The 12,548-nt window shown below is 41.6% G+C and overlaps 2 protein-coding genes across 5 annotated transcripts in view; one reads left to right on the forward strand and one right to left on the reverse strand.

Moving 5' to 3' along the window:
• LOC104921272 (sentrin-specific protease 5) overlaps positions 1–4,832 on the forward strand; it is a 7,123-nt gene extending 2,291 nt beyond the window's left edge. Inside the window, exons 2-11 of one of the 4 annotated variants that reach the window (XM_027285873.1) lie at positions 825–919; positions 1,150–1,974; positions 2,074–2,179; positions 2,330–2,477; positions 2,607–2,654; positions 3,213–3,290; positions 3,474–3,611; positions 3,747–3,830; positions 4,012–4,062; positions 4,164–4,832. In XM_027285873.1, coding sequence (XP_027141674.1) covers positions 1,218–1,974; positions 2,074–2,179; positions 2,330–2,477; positions 2,607–2,654; positions 3,213–3,290; positions 3,474–3,611; positions 3,747–3,830; positions 4,012–4,062; positions 4,164–4,280 — 1,527 coding nt within the window. In that variant the 5' untranslated portion in view covers positions 825–919; positions 1,150–1,217 and the 3' untranslated portion in view covers positions 4,281–4,832. Of the gene's footprint in view, positions 1–824; positions 1,975–2,073; positions 2,180–2,329; positions 2,478–2,606; positions 2,655–3,212; positions 3,291–3,473; positions 3,612–3,746; positions 3,831–4,011; positions 4,063–4,163 lie in introns of all 4 variants that reach the window. The other 3 variants (XM_027285875.1, XM_027285872.1, XM_027285874.1) reach the window with 3 other exon arrangements.
• On the reverse strand, positions 4,742–12,088 carry LOC104921306 (protein crumbs homolog 1). The gene is made up of 8 exons (XM_027285001.1): positions 11,086–12,088; positions 9,594–10,144; positions 9,275–9,440; positions 7,337–8,255; positions 7,180–7,221; positions 6,920–7,042; positions 6,494–6,537; positions 4,742–6,155 (listed from the first exon to the last, which is right to left on the reverse strand). The coding sequence occupies exons 1-8, from the start codon at positions 12,086–12,088 to the stop codon at positions 5,773–5,775; spliced, it is 3,231 nt and encodes a 1,076-aa protein (XP_027140802.1). The 3' UTR covers positions 4,742–5,772.
• Positions 12,089–12,548: the final 460 nt, after the last annotated feature.

Here is a 12,548-nt window from a genome sequence, read left to right on the forward strand (position 1 = left end):
AGAGACGGATAGAGAGAGAGACGCAGCAAAGGGCCACAGGTCAGAGATGAACCCTGGACTGAGCCTTTGTACATGTGGGGCACACTCTACCAGGTCAGCTACCTGACACTCCAAGCTCTATAACTCAATTGAAAAGTTATAGTACAACATAAAAATATCCTGCATTCAAACACTTGTAAAATGTACATACAAGTATCTAAAGCAAAAAATACTTGTCATGCGGCACAATTGCTGCTGCCAGTGTTCAGTTATTATATTTCATATTGGCTGGCTATCATTCCTGATGCGTTAAGCTCTGTCCTGGACTGTCCGCTAGACTCCATAGAGTCGGGGAGAGAAGGATGTTGGCAAAACTAACATCCATCATGAACAACTCCTCTCACCTCCTGCATGAGACTGTGGAGGCCTTAAACAGCTCCTTCAACAACAGACTGATACTCCCACCATGTAAGAAGGAGCTCTACCACAGGTCCTTCATTCCAGCAGCGGTCAGACTCTTTAACACCAGCATGACCTTTTTCTCTATATCTCTTATTTATGAGTATTCTTATCCACCTCGTGTATACGAGCTGCTGTGACAGTGTGGAATTAATAGTCTATCTTATCTTAACATGTAAGCATAATTTTAATAACACAGTAAAAGTAATGCTGAAAAGTAATGGAGTATAATGAAGTAGAAATCCAATTATATTCGGCTATCCACATTTACAGTATTTCACAGCCATAACCTTCATATGTCTGTTTACCAGGCAAACCGTGTGTAACCTTTTTTTGAAAATGTGTATAAGCCCTGTATAAAATAACACATCCACTCTGTGTTGCAGCAGATGTTTGGACTGCACATTGTTCTACTGAGGAAGCCCCCAGAAGTGCAAGCAAATCTCCCTGTAGCTGAGTAAGCTATGAAAATCATGTCAAGGTGTGTGTGAGCCTACCAGACACATCAGCATCCTGCATTATTGTTCACTTTTCCAGTTGGAGTCTACACCGGCTCAGCTGGTAGCAGCTGACCTCAGGTATCAAGGGAAAGTTCAATCTGCACCAGTCGTTAGACGGTGGACAATGGCCTGGAAAGTGTGCATAAAGAAGACAAAATAAAATACAGATACGGCACTGTCACATATGTGCTCTCTGACTCCCTTCCTGCAGATGAAAGGATTACCACACCTCCATGCTCTCATGTGACCCTCCATTGCTCACTAATCAGTCTCTACCAGATGCATCGAACACAGAGCCACCAGCGCAAAGCAAAGCACCTCATGAGAAAAAAGGGATTCATGTCTTCAATCAACGGCGTTTCTCATCTCACCAGGCGAGCCAAGAGGCGCTTGTATTGCAAATTACAGCTTTGGATGTGGAGGAAGCGGAGAGAGAAATGCCGTTTTGGAATACTGAGAGCAAAGAAACAAGCTTGTGGGATCAGCTCCGGTTCGTGCCTCAGCGTGAAGACACACTCACAGAAAAATAAAAGCAAAGTTGTGTCACCTCTTGTTGGATGTGATGCTGGAGGTTCAGAGGACAGAGGAAGGAAGAATTGCTTGCTGAAGCTGTGTGAATCTGTCAGTATGTCAAAAACGTTCATTGCTTCCAGCTCCTTGCAGAACCTGGTTACGGACACGAATGTTTTTGCAGGTAATGCCACCGTGCCAACAGCCACGGTGCCATCTCAAAAAACAGAAACTTTGGTACAGCTTAGTGACGTTACCGACCCGGTAAAACATTCTCACACTGTCAACCCCGCGTTGAGTATAGATGCCGATGCACGTGGGTTAACGACACATTTTAAAGAACCGAGGACATCAGTACTAGCTCAAAGGCTTGCAATTGACGACCCATCAGGACAGTTGACTTCTGTCCCTCAGGACCAGGCTGCAAATAAAGATGATGAAAGCATCACGAGTAAAATGAAGACAGCGTCATCTTCAGCTTCTCAAACTGATGCCAGTGTCAAAGTACTGACAAAGGACATCCACGGTAGATTCACTTTTTTTTATCCTTTTCCCCATCGTTCTTTGGTTTGCATTTCCGTTCTTCACAGCTGTTTCAGACGACAATGTTTTCATGTTTCTCTAGAGTTTCTCAATGACTTCTACAAAATATATGGAAGTTTCATCCCTCTACAAAAGAGCGACGTGTTGAGGCACCTGAAGAGGAGGTTTAACACTGATTTCAGTGACAGGTAAAAATGAACTGAATCATGTGATTATCTCAGTTTGTGATGATAGGAGTAGTTGTTAAAGGTTGTGTGTTTAGAGGTTGAGTATTCAGAGTGTTATTTGTAATAGTTTTATTCCTGGAACAGTTGCATTGTATTTTCCCGCCTGTGCAGGAAGAACGTCATTTTCACAGAAGTTACCAAATGCCGCACTGCGATCATTCAGAGGTCTGTTCCCTCCTTCCGGGTGGTCTACAAGAAACACACACTGACACTGGATGACTTGTCTACACTGGCAGATCAGAACTGGCTCAATGACCAGGTTAGCATCTAATAAATTCATAGTTTTTAGTTTTCCATGAAGTTTTCTGAGTGGAAAGATTAACGTGATCAATGAAATGCAGGTTTATGCTGAATGTAACTAATAGATATGTTTTTATTTCTGCTTAAGGTCATGAACATGTATGGAGAATTGATAATGGAATCTGCCCTTCACAAGGTAATCTGAAACACTTAGCTAGCAAACTCTTAAGATGCTGGAGTAGCATATTTTTTCATTTCTTCTTTTGGAACAATAGATGAAGTTTTTACTTAGCAGGGTTATTAAAATGTTGCCAGTAATTAAGGGACAAGTTGGGGCACCCTGGTAGAGCATGTGTCCTGTGTACAAAGGCCCAGGCCTTTGATTTCTCAGCTTTCCTTCCCAGCTGACAGTAACATAAGGATTAAAAAGCCCTAAAATGAATTCTAAACAACAAAACACTCATTTGACATTCTCATTGATGTTTTGGGAGATGCAAAAGTTAGATGAGAAGACTGATACTGGAACCGTTTTCCTTTAGTTGATCACAACACTATAATCTAGACCCTGCCACGAGCAGATATATTGTCCTGTTAATTCAACCCTGCCTACAACAAATTTGAAAGTGCAGACCCAGGTCTATGTATTGATGTATTTTTTAAAGCATGCCGACATGTTCGAGTGTCAAATTTTAACTAGAATAAAAACACCTACTGTACTTTTCTAATTCTAATCTCCTTTCGTCTCCTCTCTTAGGTCCATTTTCTCAACAGCTTCTTCCACAGGCAGCTCATGACTAAAGGATATGATGGTGTTAAGAGATGGACAAAGCAGGTTAGGTATAAGATTGAAGTGGTGCAATCGTTTATTGGTGTTTGTGACATAAATAGCTGTCGTTTTGTGTAGATTTGGGGGAGAATAAATAAACTTTTAAGCATCAAATTGCCATGAGATGACTAATTTTGGAAACAGAGAGAAAGCAGTTTGAGTGACTTTAACCTTGTCTTTCTTGCTCAGGTGGATTTGTTCTCTAAGGGTTTGCTTTTGGTTCCCATCCACCTGGAAGTTCACTGGTGTCTGGTGACAGCCGACGTTGTCAAAAAGAAAATCTGCCTTTACGACTCTCAAGGAAACGCACTCCTGAAGGTTGCAAGGGTAACAGCAGATTTCACGTTTTTTTTTTGTTTTTTTTTGTCACTCCAAGTATCTAAGATTCTTTTACTGCAGTAATCATTGTTCATTGAAGTTCGTGAAATGGTGTTTTTCTTCTGTATGCGTTGCTTCTAATAGAACATCCTGAAATACTTGATGACAGAAGCAAAGGAGAAGAAGCAAACTGCTTTTGAAAGTGGTTGGGCCCTGTCGTTTGACGAGGTACGTAAATGCTGATTTTACAGCTGTACTGTAATAATAGACAACAAAAATAAGCAGCACAGAGGAACAAAACAGATTTTGGAGAGGCCATATTGGAGCTAAAAGCGTCACCTGCTGACCTGAGTTTCAACTGACACATTCACTGACATGATGTCCTGTCTCCCCCTGCTGTCCTTCACAGAAAAGTCCACAACAGACCAACGAAAATGACTGTGGGGTGTTTGTCCTGGAGGTACTGACATGCGTTTCAAACCTAATACACCTGACTTCAATCATTATAACCCCTGAGAGCCCACTCATTACATAACAACTGTATTTTATTCTCCTTTACAGTATTCTAGATGCCTTGCTCTGGAAAAGCCTCTGCAGTTTTCACAGAAGGACATACCAAAGATACGCAAGAGGATCTACAAAGAGCTCTGTGACTGTAAGCTCCATGAACAGGGCTGACGAGTATCTTAGACTTGTATAATGAATTGCTAAGAATATGTGCTGCTTTTGATTAGGGTAGGAAATCAGCAGTCCACACTGTGTGTCTGTGTAGGGGTTCATTAGCAGCTTTGTATCAGCCTTACAGCACTGTGAGGGCATTTTGACTGACCCCAGTAGGAGTCAGCTAGTAGGAGTCAGTCTTCTATCAGGTGCACTGTTCATACTAAATTATAATCCTTATATAATTACTGCATTTATATGACCAATATCTAAACAGGCATGTTATTTAAGCAAAAGGTAGACCTTGTTGTGGAGTTTACACATCCATGGTGCACCAGTAGAGCCTTACTAAATGGACTACCTGTTGAAATGGATCTGATCTGTCATGGTCCACGTCTGGGTTTAGGTGTTATTTTCTGTTTAAAATAATCTGTACACCTCATTTTGCACATTTTATAAGTGTAATTTTGCATCGTTTGATTTGTTTGCATCATAGTTTACCTGTAGGCACTGGGTTAGAAGCTAAGTGTATTTTCTTTGTAAAGAGTTGTATTGAAGTTGTGTGATCATTATTATTTTTGTCTGTTGCATAAAAGAAATATGTTTTAAATTAAAAAAAAAAAAAAGAAAAAAAAATTCCAAACATTTCAACAAGTTTATTTTCTGTTTTCATCATACAGGTTGGGTACCACACGCACCCTTCATTAATTTGTATTAGGTACATATTTTTGAATACACAACTTCCTGTCTATGGACAGGTATTTTATTAACATCCATGAGTTTATAATTGTATGTGAATGTGTCCCTGAACAGTTATAAAACATACAGTGATCAGAAAGCAGTGCTCCAGATAAAAAAAAGTGTAAGGCACCGGACAAACTAAAGTATGGTTTTCAGTATGAGAACCAGAGAAATACATTAATATACTGTAATAAATATGGTGTAATATTCATTACCAAACAAATCTGTTCACGACAGACACATTACTATCAATGACCTTGTCAGTACACTAAAATAATACACATGTATTGTATATTTATTGCAACTGTTCTTCCCTGTCTCTTCTGATCTAGGAACTGACTCGTTTATAGATGTGAGATCACAAAAGCGTCTGCAATTAGGATCCAGTTAAGGCTGCAATAGACAGAAAATGTTATGTACTGTAGATACACACCAATTTATTAACCTAAAGCACAGGTGGCCACAAAAGAGAAGCACCCCTTACCACTGAGACAATGTAGGTAGATACATTTGCTCATAATGAATTTGATGACATGTATTTGCCCACAGAAATGACTGATTGGACATATTGTGGCTCTCTTGCCTTTGGTATAAAGAAGCACATAATCTGATATGCTGTTTGCAGGTTATTGATAAAATGTTTATAATGATTAATGCTAATTCAAGACCATTTTTGAGCTCTAAATTTGTAACATTTGTTCCTACCCTCCAACTAGACCCAAGTTCAGTCCAGTTTGGACTGCTACTCCAATAATAGACAAGTAGGGGCCTAATCATTGACATGGAATATCCACTCAATATCTGGCTCATTGTCAAGGCGTATCACCAGGTAGGACGCCAGCTGGAAGAGGTTCTGCCACAGGCCCAAGAAGAGGTACAAGTAGAAGTCACTGACGTCGATTTGGCAGTGTACCCCTGAGAAATCCATATCACACACACACTCAAAACTGTTCACGTAGTTGAGACAAAAGCCTCCGTTCATGCATGGATCGGAGGCACATTCATCCACGTCCTTCTCACACCTGGAAGGAAAAATAAGGACAGAACAAAAAACAAGAAGATGCAACATGTGTAACATAACTGTAGGAAGTCTAAGGCTAGCTTTGTCACTGGAAAAACTGCATAACTGATCCCATGTGTTTGATACAGAGCCTCATGGATGCCTATGCTCATTGTGACATTGTGGTTGTGGACACACACTTTTGGCCACTTGGCATAAGCAGAAACAAGCTACACTTACATATTACTTTTTAAGTTAATATGGCAAATTTATTAGCCGACAGTAGCCGTTTTGCACACGTGGCACACACAAAGCAACATCTGCATTCATTTTCTCATTCATTGTAAGGCCAATATTAACTCTAGCTGTATTTTTGGTCTCCACTAACTCTTGAGGGAAATATGTCGCTCTTAATACAGCTTTAGCTGCTAAATGATGTTTGCTAATTTTGCCTGTTTGTAGTTTGGTGTAGTTTGGGCATGTAGTGTACCAATGGGTGCAAAGTTTTTTGCTGAAATTGGTTCCTTGCTGCTGCTTTAAAAACAGTACTGATGAGAATAAAAACAGCCAGGTCGCAGGTGTAAAATCGAAACAAAGTGCTGAAAGACACTAAAACTAAAACTGAGAAAAACGACAAAGTTGGGTAATCATATTTTGCAGGTTCAATTGAAGCAAGACCTTTTACATTTCATATTCCATTTGATCCAATGTTAATATAAAAAATATTGACTGAAGGCTTTTAGCTTTAGTTTTCAGATTATAGCTTATGACCTTGACTTTAGGTCCCAAGATTCTTTCTTGTAGAGGTGTTCACAAATCAGTTTAATGGCAATTATGCTAAATTTAAAACCTAAAAAAAATATTCCAGTTTCTTGGCGGAAAAGGGTTAAATATCATGTACATATGCATGTCTTACCACTGTCCCGTGAAACCAGGCAGGCAGTAACAGGTGCTGTCAGTTTCAGAGCAGTTCCCTCCATTAAAGCAGCTGTAGTTCCATCTTGTACCCATGCATGTAGACTTAGGCAACTGAGGAAGTCTGAACAAACAAAGAATACAAAAAAAATGTATATTACTCCTACTCCTGTTTGGCAGTAGTCAATTTATTATTTCATTTGTTAAGAAAGTGTTTATTATATATATATAATTTTCCGTCTTTTATGTAAAAACACTTACGGATTGGTCTCAATGTACCATGGGATTTCAGGAATTTTTTCACTGTAAGAGACAAGTTTTGAAATCAGTACAACTCAAAGTTTTCTAAACTATTATAGGTATATTCTAAAGTATGTTTAGTGTTACAGAAATACTAATAAACAGTGGAAGGACTCACTCGCAGTATTGGCCTGTCACATTATGTGGACAGAGGCACGTGTAACTCTTGAATCCCTTGAGGCACGTGGCACCATTGCCGCAATTGTTGTTTTCACACATATTAACTTCCACCTCACACTGTTCACCACTGTAGCCCACGTCACACACACACTTGTATCTCTCGGGCAGGTTGGTGCAGTTTCCATAGATGCAGGGGCTGGAGAAGCAGGTGTTTGTTGACTCTTGGCACAGTGGCCCTCTCCACTTGGAGGGACATGTGCAGTGATGCAGGTCAAACAGGTCCTTGCATACACCCTCGTTCTTACAGGGATTGGGTGTACACACACTGTCCCCCCAGCAGCCGTATTGTGGGGAAGCATTGCTGTTCATTCTGGCAAACTGCTCCTCTTGAGGTCTGGGGAGGTTCAACTCTATGTCTTGGTGAAAAGGGAGAAGAAGGCCTCCAATCTCCACTGGCCCCAAACAGCCAGAAAGATTCACTCCAGCATCTAGGCTCAGTCCCCCCAGGAAGATGTCTGCTCCCTCCTTAAGAAAATCCAGATTTCCTGCAGTTGTTTTGGACACGCTGAGCTCTTCTTTACCTCCATCCACAGCCATGATCCACCTGGAGGTCGGTAGTGTCTGGTTCTCCATGCTGAGCTCCACAGTGTGCCACTCTCCATCACTGACTGGGCCCTGGCTTCGAACTGTCACCTTGCGGGTTTCGTTGTTAGCTCCAACCTGGAGCCCCATGACCACATGTGAGTCCAGGAGGGAGACTGTGAGGTAGTCTGAGTCCTCTTGTGCATGAACTAAGATGGCAGCAGACTGTCTTGTGCGGAAGCTGAGAGAAACACTACTGAGGCTGTGCTTTATCTTCCCATTGCTCCGGTAGTGCAAAATACTGCTTTCAACCCGAAATGTCACATTAGATAAACCTGGAGGAAAGAAATGGAAGAGATTTAATTAACTCAAATGCTTCTATTTAGCTTTCTCATTTATCCAATTATCCACGGATTTCAGGGGGGTGTTAAGTTAGTCTCAATAACATTAAATAATCATAAATAGTCACCAATCAAAGTTTGTGGGAGGGTTAAAGGGATAATAGCTGCTATTCTGTGATTGGCTGGCAGTTACTTAAAAAATAAGCAATATCTTGATGTCTTGACACAAACGTGACTCAGTCCGGACGTGGAAGAGGATGAGGTGCACCGTATGAAGTTGGTTGCAGTCTGCAGCCTCACCACTAGATCCTACACACTGGATCTTTAAGCAGGAAAGTTTAAGACATTATTGTCTATGCACACCAGACAAAACACACTATATTACTTATCATGTCATCTGCTGGGTCATTGGTGGGAATGTCTAACCCTAACTCTAACAGTGGAAAAGGATTCTAAAATTGGTAAGTGATAACGATAAAGAGAAAAAGAGGCTGTTCAATGCTGAGTATGTGTACAAATACAGGCACAGAAAAACACAGAACAGGGCTTGGACTGGCCGCCTCTCTTCCCACTTTTGAACATGTGACATCTCTAGGAAGACTTGTCATCGTAAACTCCCACAGACATGTGGCGGTAGACTTAATCTGATCAGGGATTATCACGTCTTAGAGGAATCCTGTGTAGGGTCCCTGCCTCAACTCTGTTCCCTTCTGTAATCAGCCACTCTGTAATTAATCAGTGCCTGCACCAGTGAGTGCTCTGAAGGGACTGTGCACTGAAGACATTCCCTTTAGTGGATACAAACCAAGATCAGAAATGGGATAGAATAATAATAAGCTCCTATGAATCTTTTATCTTGGCAATCTCTGAGCCAGTGTTAGTAATAGCCATGTGGCTGTACACAATACACCACATTTGTACCATCCTATTCCTTGGCCAGTCTTGGCCATGAGGCTTTTTCTTTCTAATCTGATGGTCATGTCATTATAACAACCTCATCTGAGGACACTCACACTCAAAGCCCTGAGAGCGAGGTTGACAAACAGCAGTGGCAAGGCAGGGAGACAGCTCACACCATTTCACCTCCTCACAGCGCTGCCCTGCAGTGTTGGGGGGGCAGTTACAGATGAAATCGTCCCACATGGAGTAACACACTCCACCATTGAGACAAGGGTTGACCTAATAAAGAGAAAACAGCTCAAATCAATCAAGCCTAACCTCCTGTCAGTTCTACAATGTCTGTGATCATTATTGAAGAAGATAAGGAATGTATATACGCCTCTAGCTCATTAGAAATAATATCACAAACATGGCGACATTGACGTAACTCACAGCACAGGCATCGTCACTGCTGCATCCTTGTGCAACATTGATGAGTTGCTCCAGGCTGTGAGACTCCACTGGAGTTGCAATGGGATAGAACTGCAGCCGTTTGCTGTTAATTCTCAAATCCTGGACACATCCCTTAAAGTAGCCACCAAATGAGGCAGAGGACCTTGAGTCTGGTAGCCCCCCAACGAAAACCAGATCCCCAGAGTGGGCCTGGATGGGTTGAATGTGCATAGAGCCCTGGCTCTGTGTTGACTGGAACAAGAAGACTTCAGTTTCTTCCAGCTTCACAGTCAACAGATGGAAATGACCATCATTAACTTCAGCCCGACCAACAAGGCTCTTAAAGTTGTTGACCTGAACTTTGACCCTGCCCTCTTCCAGCCATAGGCGGAGGTACTGGCTGGTGCTGTTGGCCAGGATAAGGAGCAGGCCACTGGACTGTTTGGTGCGAATGAACATGGATATAGTCACAGTCTCATCTGGGTCATCGTCTAATGAGAAGAAAGCATAACTCTCCAAGTCTTTGTTTCCAAACCTTGCAGTAATATACTCTATATGGGGACAAAGAAGAGAGAGAAAAAGCCATCAAAGTCAAACTTGCATAAAACCTGATGAAATGCACATCTTAAAGGAATAGCATATCAGTTTGAGAAATACCTTTATTAGGCTTCTTACCAAGATGTAGATGAGAAGATTAATACCACTCTTAGTCTTACTCTTAGTCACAGCCAGGAGCTTGTTGTTTGTTGCAGCTAGCCTGGCTCTATATAAAGGTAAAAAATTGCCTTTCACATTCATATATTTACTGGTATCTTGGCCCCAATAAGTATTCTAGCAGATAATATTCTGTAAAATAGTAAATTGTCATTTTTAGACTTTTTGTAGTTTCCCTTGTTTCAATTCTTTATGCTAAGATAAGCTGCCCAGGTCCTCGCTGTAGCTATTTAATGGACAGATAGAAGCAAAGAATGGTATTACTTCCTATCTATCTCTTACTGCCAGAAAACAAATAAGCATATTTCCTAAAATGTCAAACTTTTCCTTTAATAAAACATTAAATTTTGTTATCAGTGTTAGTTACCGCATCTACCATTATCTTGTCAAAAGCTTGTTTTGGCAGATAGTTATGGACTATTTCCAGTATTGGAAATGTTCTTTAAAAAGACAGACGATGCTGATGATATCAACTAATGAAAATGCCTCTGCATAGCGTGAGACAGTAAAGACGTTCCAGGTGAGCTACTGAAACCCACGTTTTTTTTAATCCCCAGCCCAGGTGTGCCAGAATGACTCTGTGCTATTTCTACTAGGACTGTAAGCTCCTTTAAAGTGTGCTGACTAACTTTATCATCCTGCAGGACGTGACTGAGGTTGCATTTGACTTGGCCTGTACCTGGCACCTCATTTTGAGACATGTTCTCTTGTTTCAATAAATCCCATGCAGTAGTGCTTACAATGTGTGTGTGTGTGTGTGTGTGTTTGTGTGTCTTACCCTCTGTGCAGTTTCTTCCCTCATATGGCCTGTGGCACTCACACATGTAATTCCTCCAGCCCTGGCTCACACAGCGCCCTCGGTTCTGACACGGACTGTCATTGCACTTGTCTTTGTCGCTGCATCCCACAGTGATGTTTGCCTGGATGTTTGAAACTTCTGGCACTATAACAGGCAACACCAGATGTGAATCCACAAAGACATCCCTGAAGCAGCCCAGAAAAGCAGGCGGGTGGCTTGCTTCATTCACTAACTTTCCTATATCCCAGTTACCCCCAAATGCTCCTATAAAGAGGCTTTGATTAACTGTTCCTGGCTCTGGGAGAGCAGAGGCTTGCTCAAGCATTTGGACTTCAGAGCTGGAGTCTCTGTTGCAGCTTCCTTCAGTGCAGAGCAGCCTGATGAGGCTGACCATGGTGCCCAGCGATGCTTCCACCGTGTGCCACTTGTTGTTGGACAAGTACTCTGGCAGCTCCTGAACCAACATGCTGGAGCCTGGACCTCTCATGCTGTGGAGGCAGAGATGCCCATTCATCAGCTCAATGCTGAGAAGCAGGTCATCTACTCTGCGCTGCAAAAGGGTACCGATTGGTCTTGTTGACCTGAAGCTGAATGTCACATTAAGAGGAGCCTCTAGGTCTAGAAGCTGAGTCTCTATGTACATGTAGCCTGGGGACTCAAATGAAAAGACAGTGGGAGTCTGGCATTTAGGGCCTGTGAATCCAGCAAGGCAGACGCATGTATAGGTGTGCTGATCATTGATAAGTAAGGGAGAGCATATTCCTCCATTCCCGCATTGGTTGCCATCACAGCCTGAAAGTGCAGTTGTGCAGGTCTCTCCTCCATACAGGCGTCCATTTTGGCTTTGTTGGGAGCAAAGGCATCTGAAACCTTCATTGTGGCTCTCACACACACCAGCATTTTGGCATGGCTGCTGTTCACATCCATTGAGGTCCTCATCAGAGATGGCCCCTGAAGACAAAGACAATTTAAACCAAACCATTAACACTTCTTCAAAATCAAAAAGTAAAATGCATGCACACTTTAAGCTAGTGTGTCAGGGAGGTTCAGCACACAAATGTGTGTGTGCGGGTGTAAATCAACCTGTCGAATAAGATGGGAAACAAAATAATAATTGCTTAATTTAAGTTTGGATAAATCTAGATCTAGAGCAAATGTACAACTGTATGTTGTGCAGTACACTTTACACATTATGAACCTCAGCTAAACAATATTTCCAAATATGACAATCATACGTTAAGAAAGCAATCAGAACAACAATTTTAACCTAATTGAAAGAACTAATCTATAGCTATATTGGCTACAAGACATGAACAATTGCAAATGATACTATCTGATTACAACATGCATTCTGTATCCATAATATTACCTGCATAAAGGAACCATAAAATGTACACACGCACGCTGAATTTCAACATTGTCCTTAAAAAGTGTTCCAAGTT

This window comes from Larimichthys crocea, chromosome XII, assembly GCF_000972845.2.
Source record: "Larimichthys crocea isolate SSNF chromosome XII, L_crocea_2.0, whole genome shotgun sequence".
Classification (NCBI taxonomy): domain Eukaryota; kingdom Metazoa; phylum Chordata; class Actinopteri; family Sciaenidae; genus Larimichthys; species Larimichthys crocea.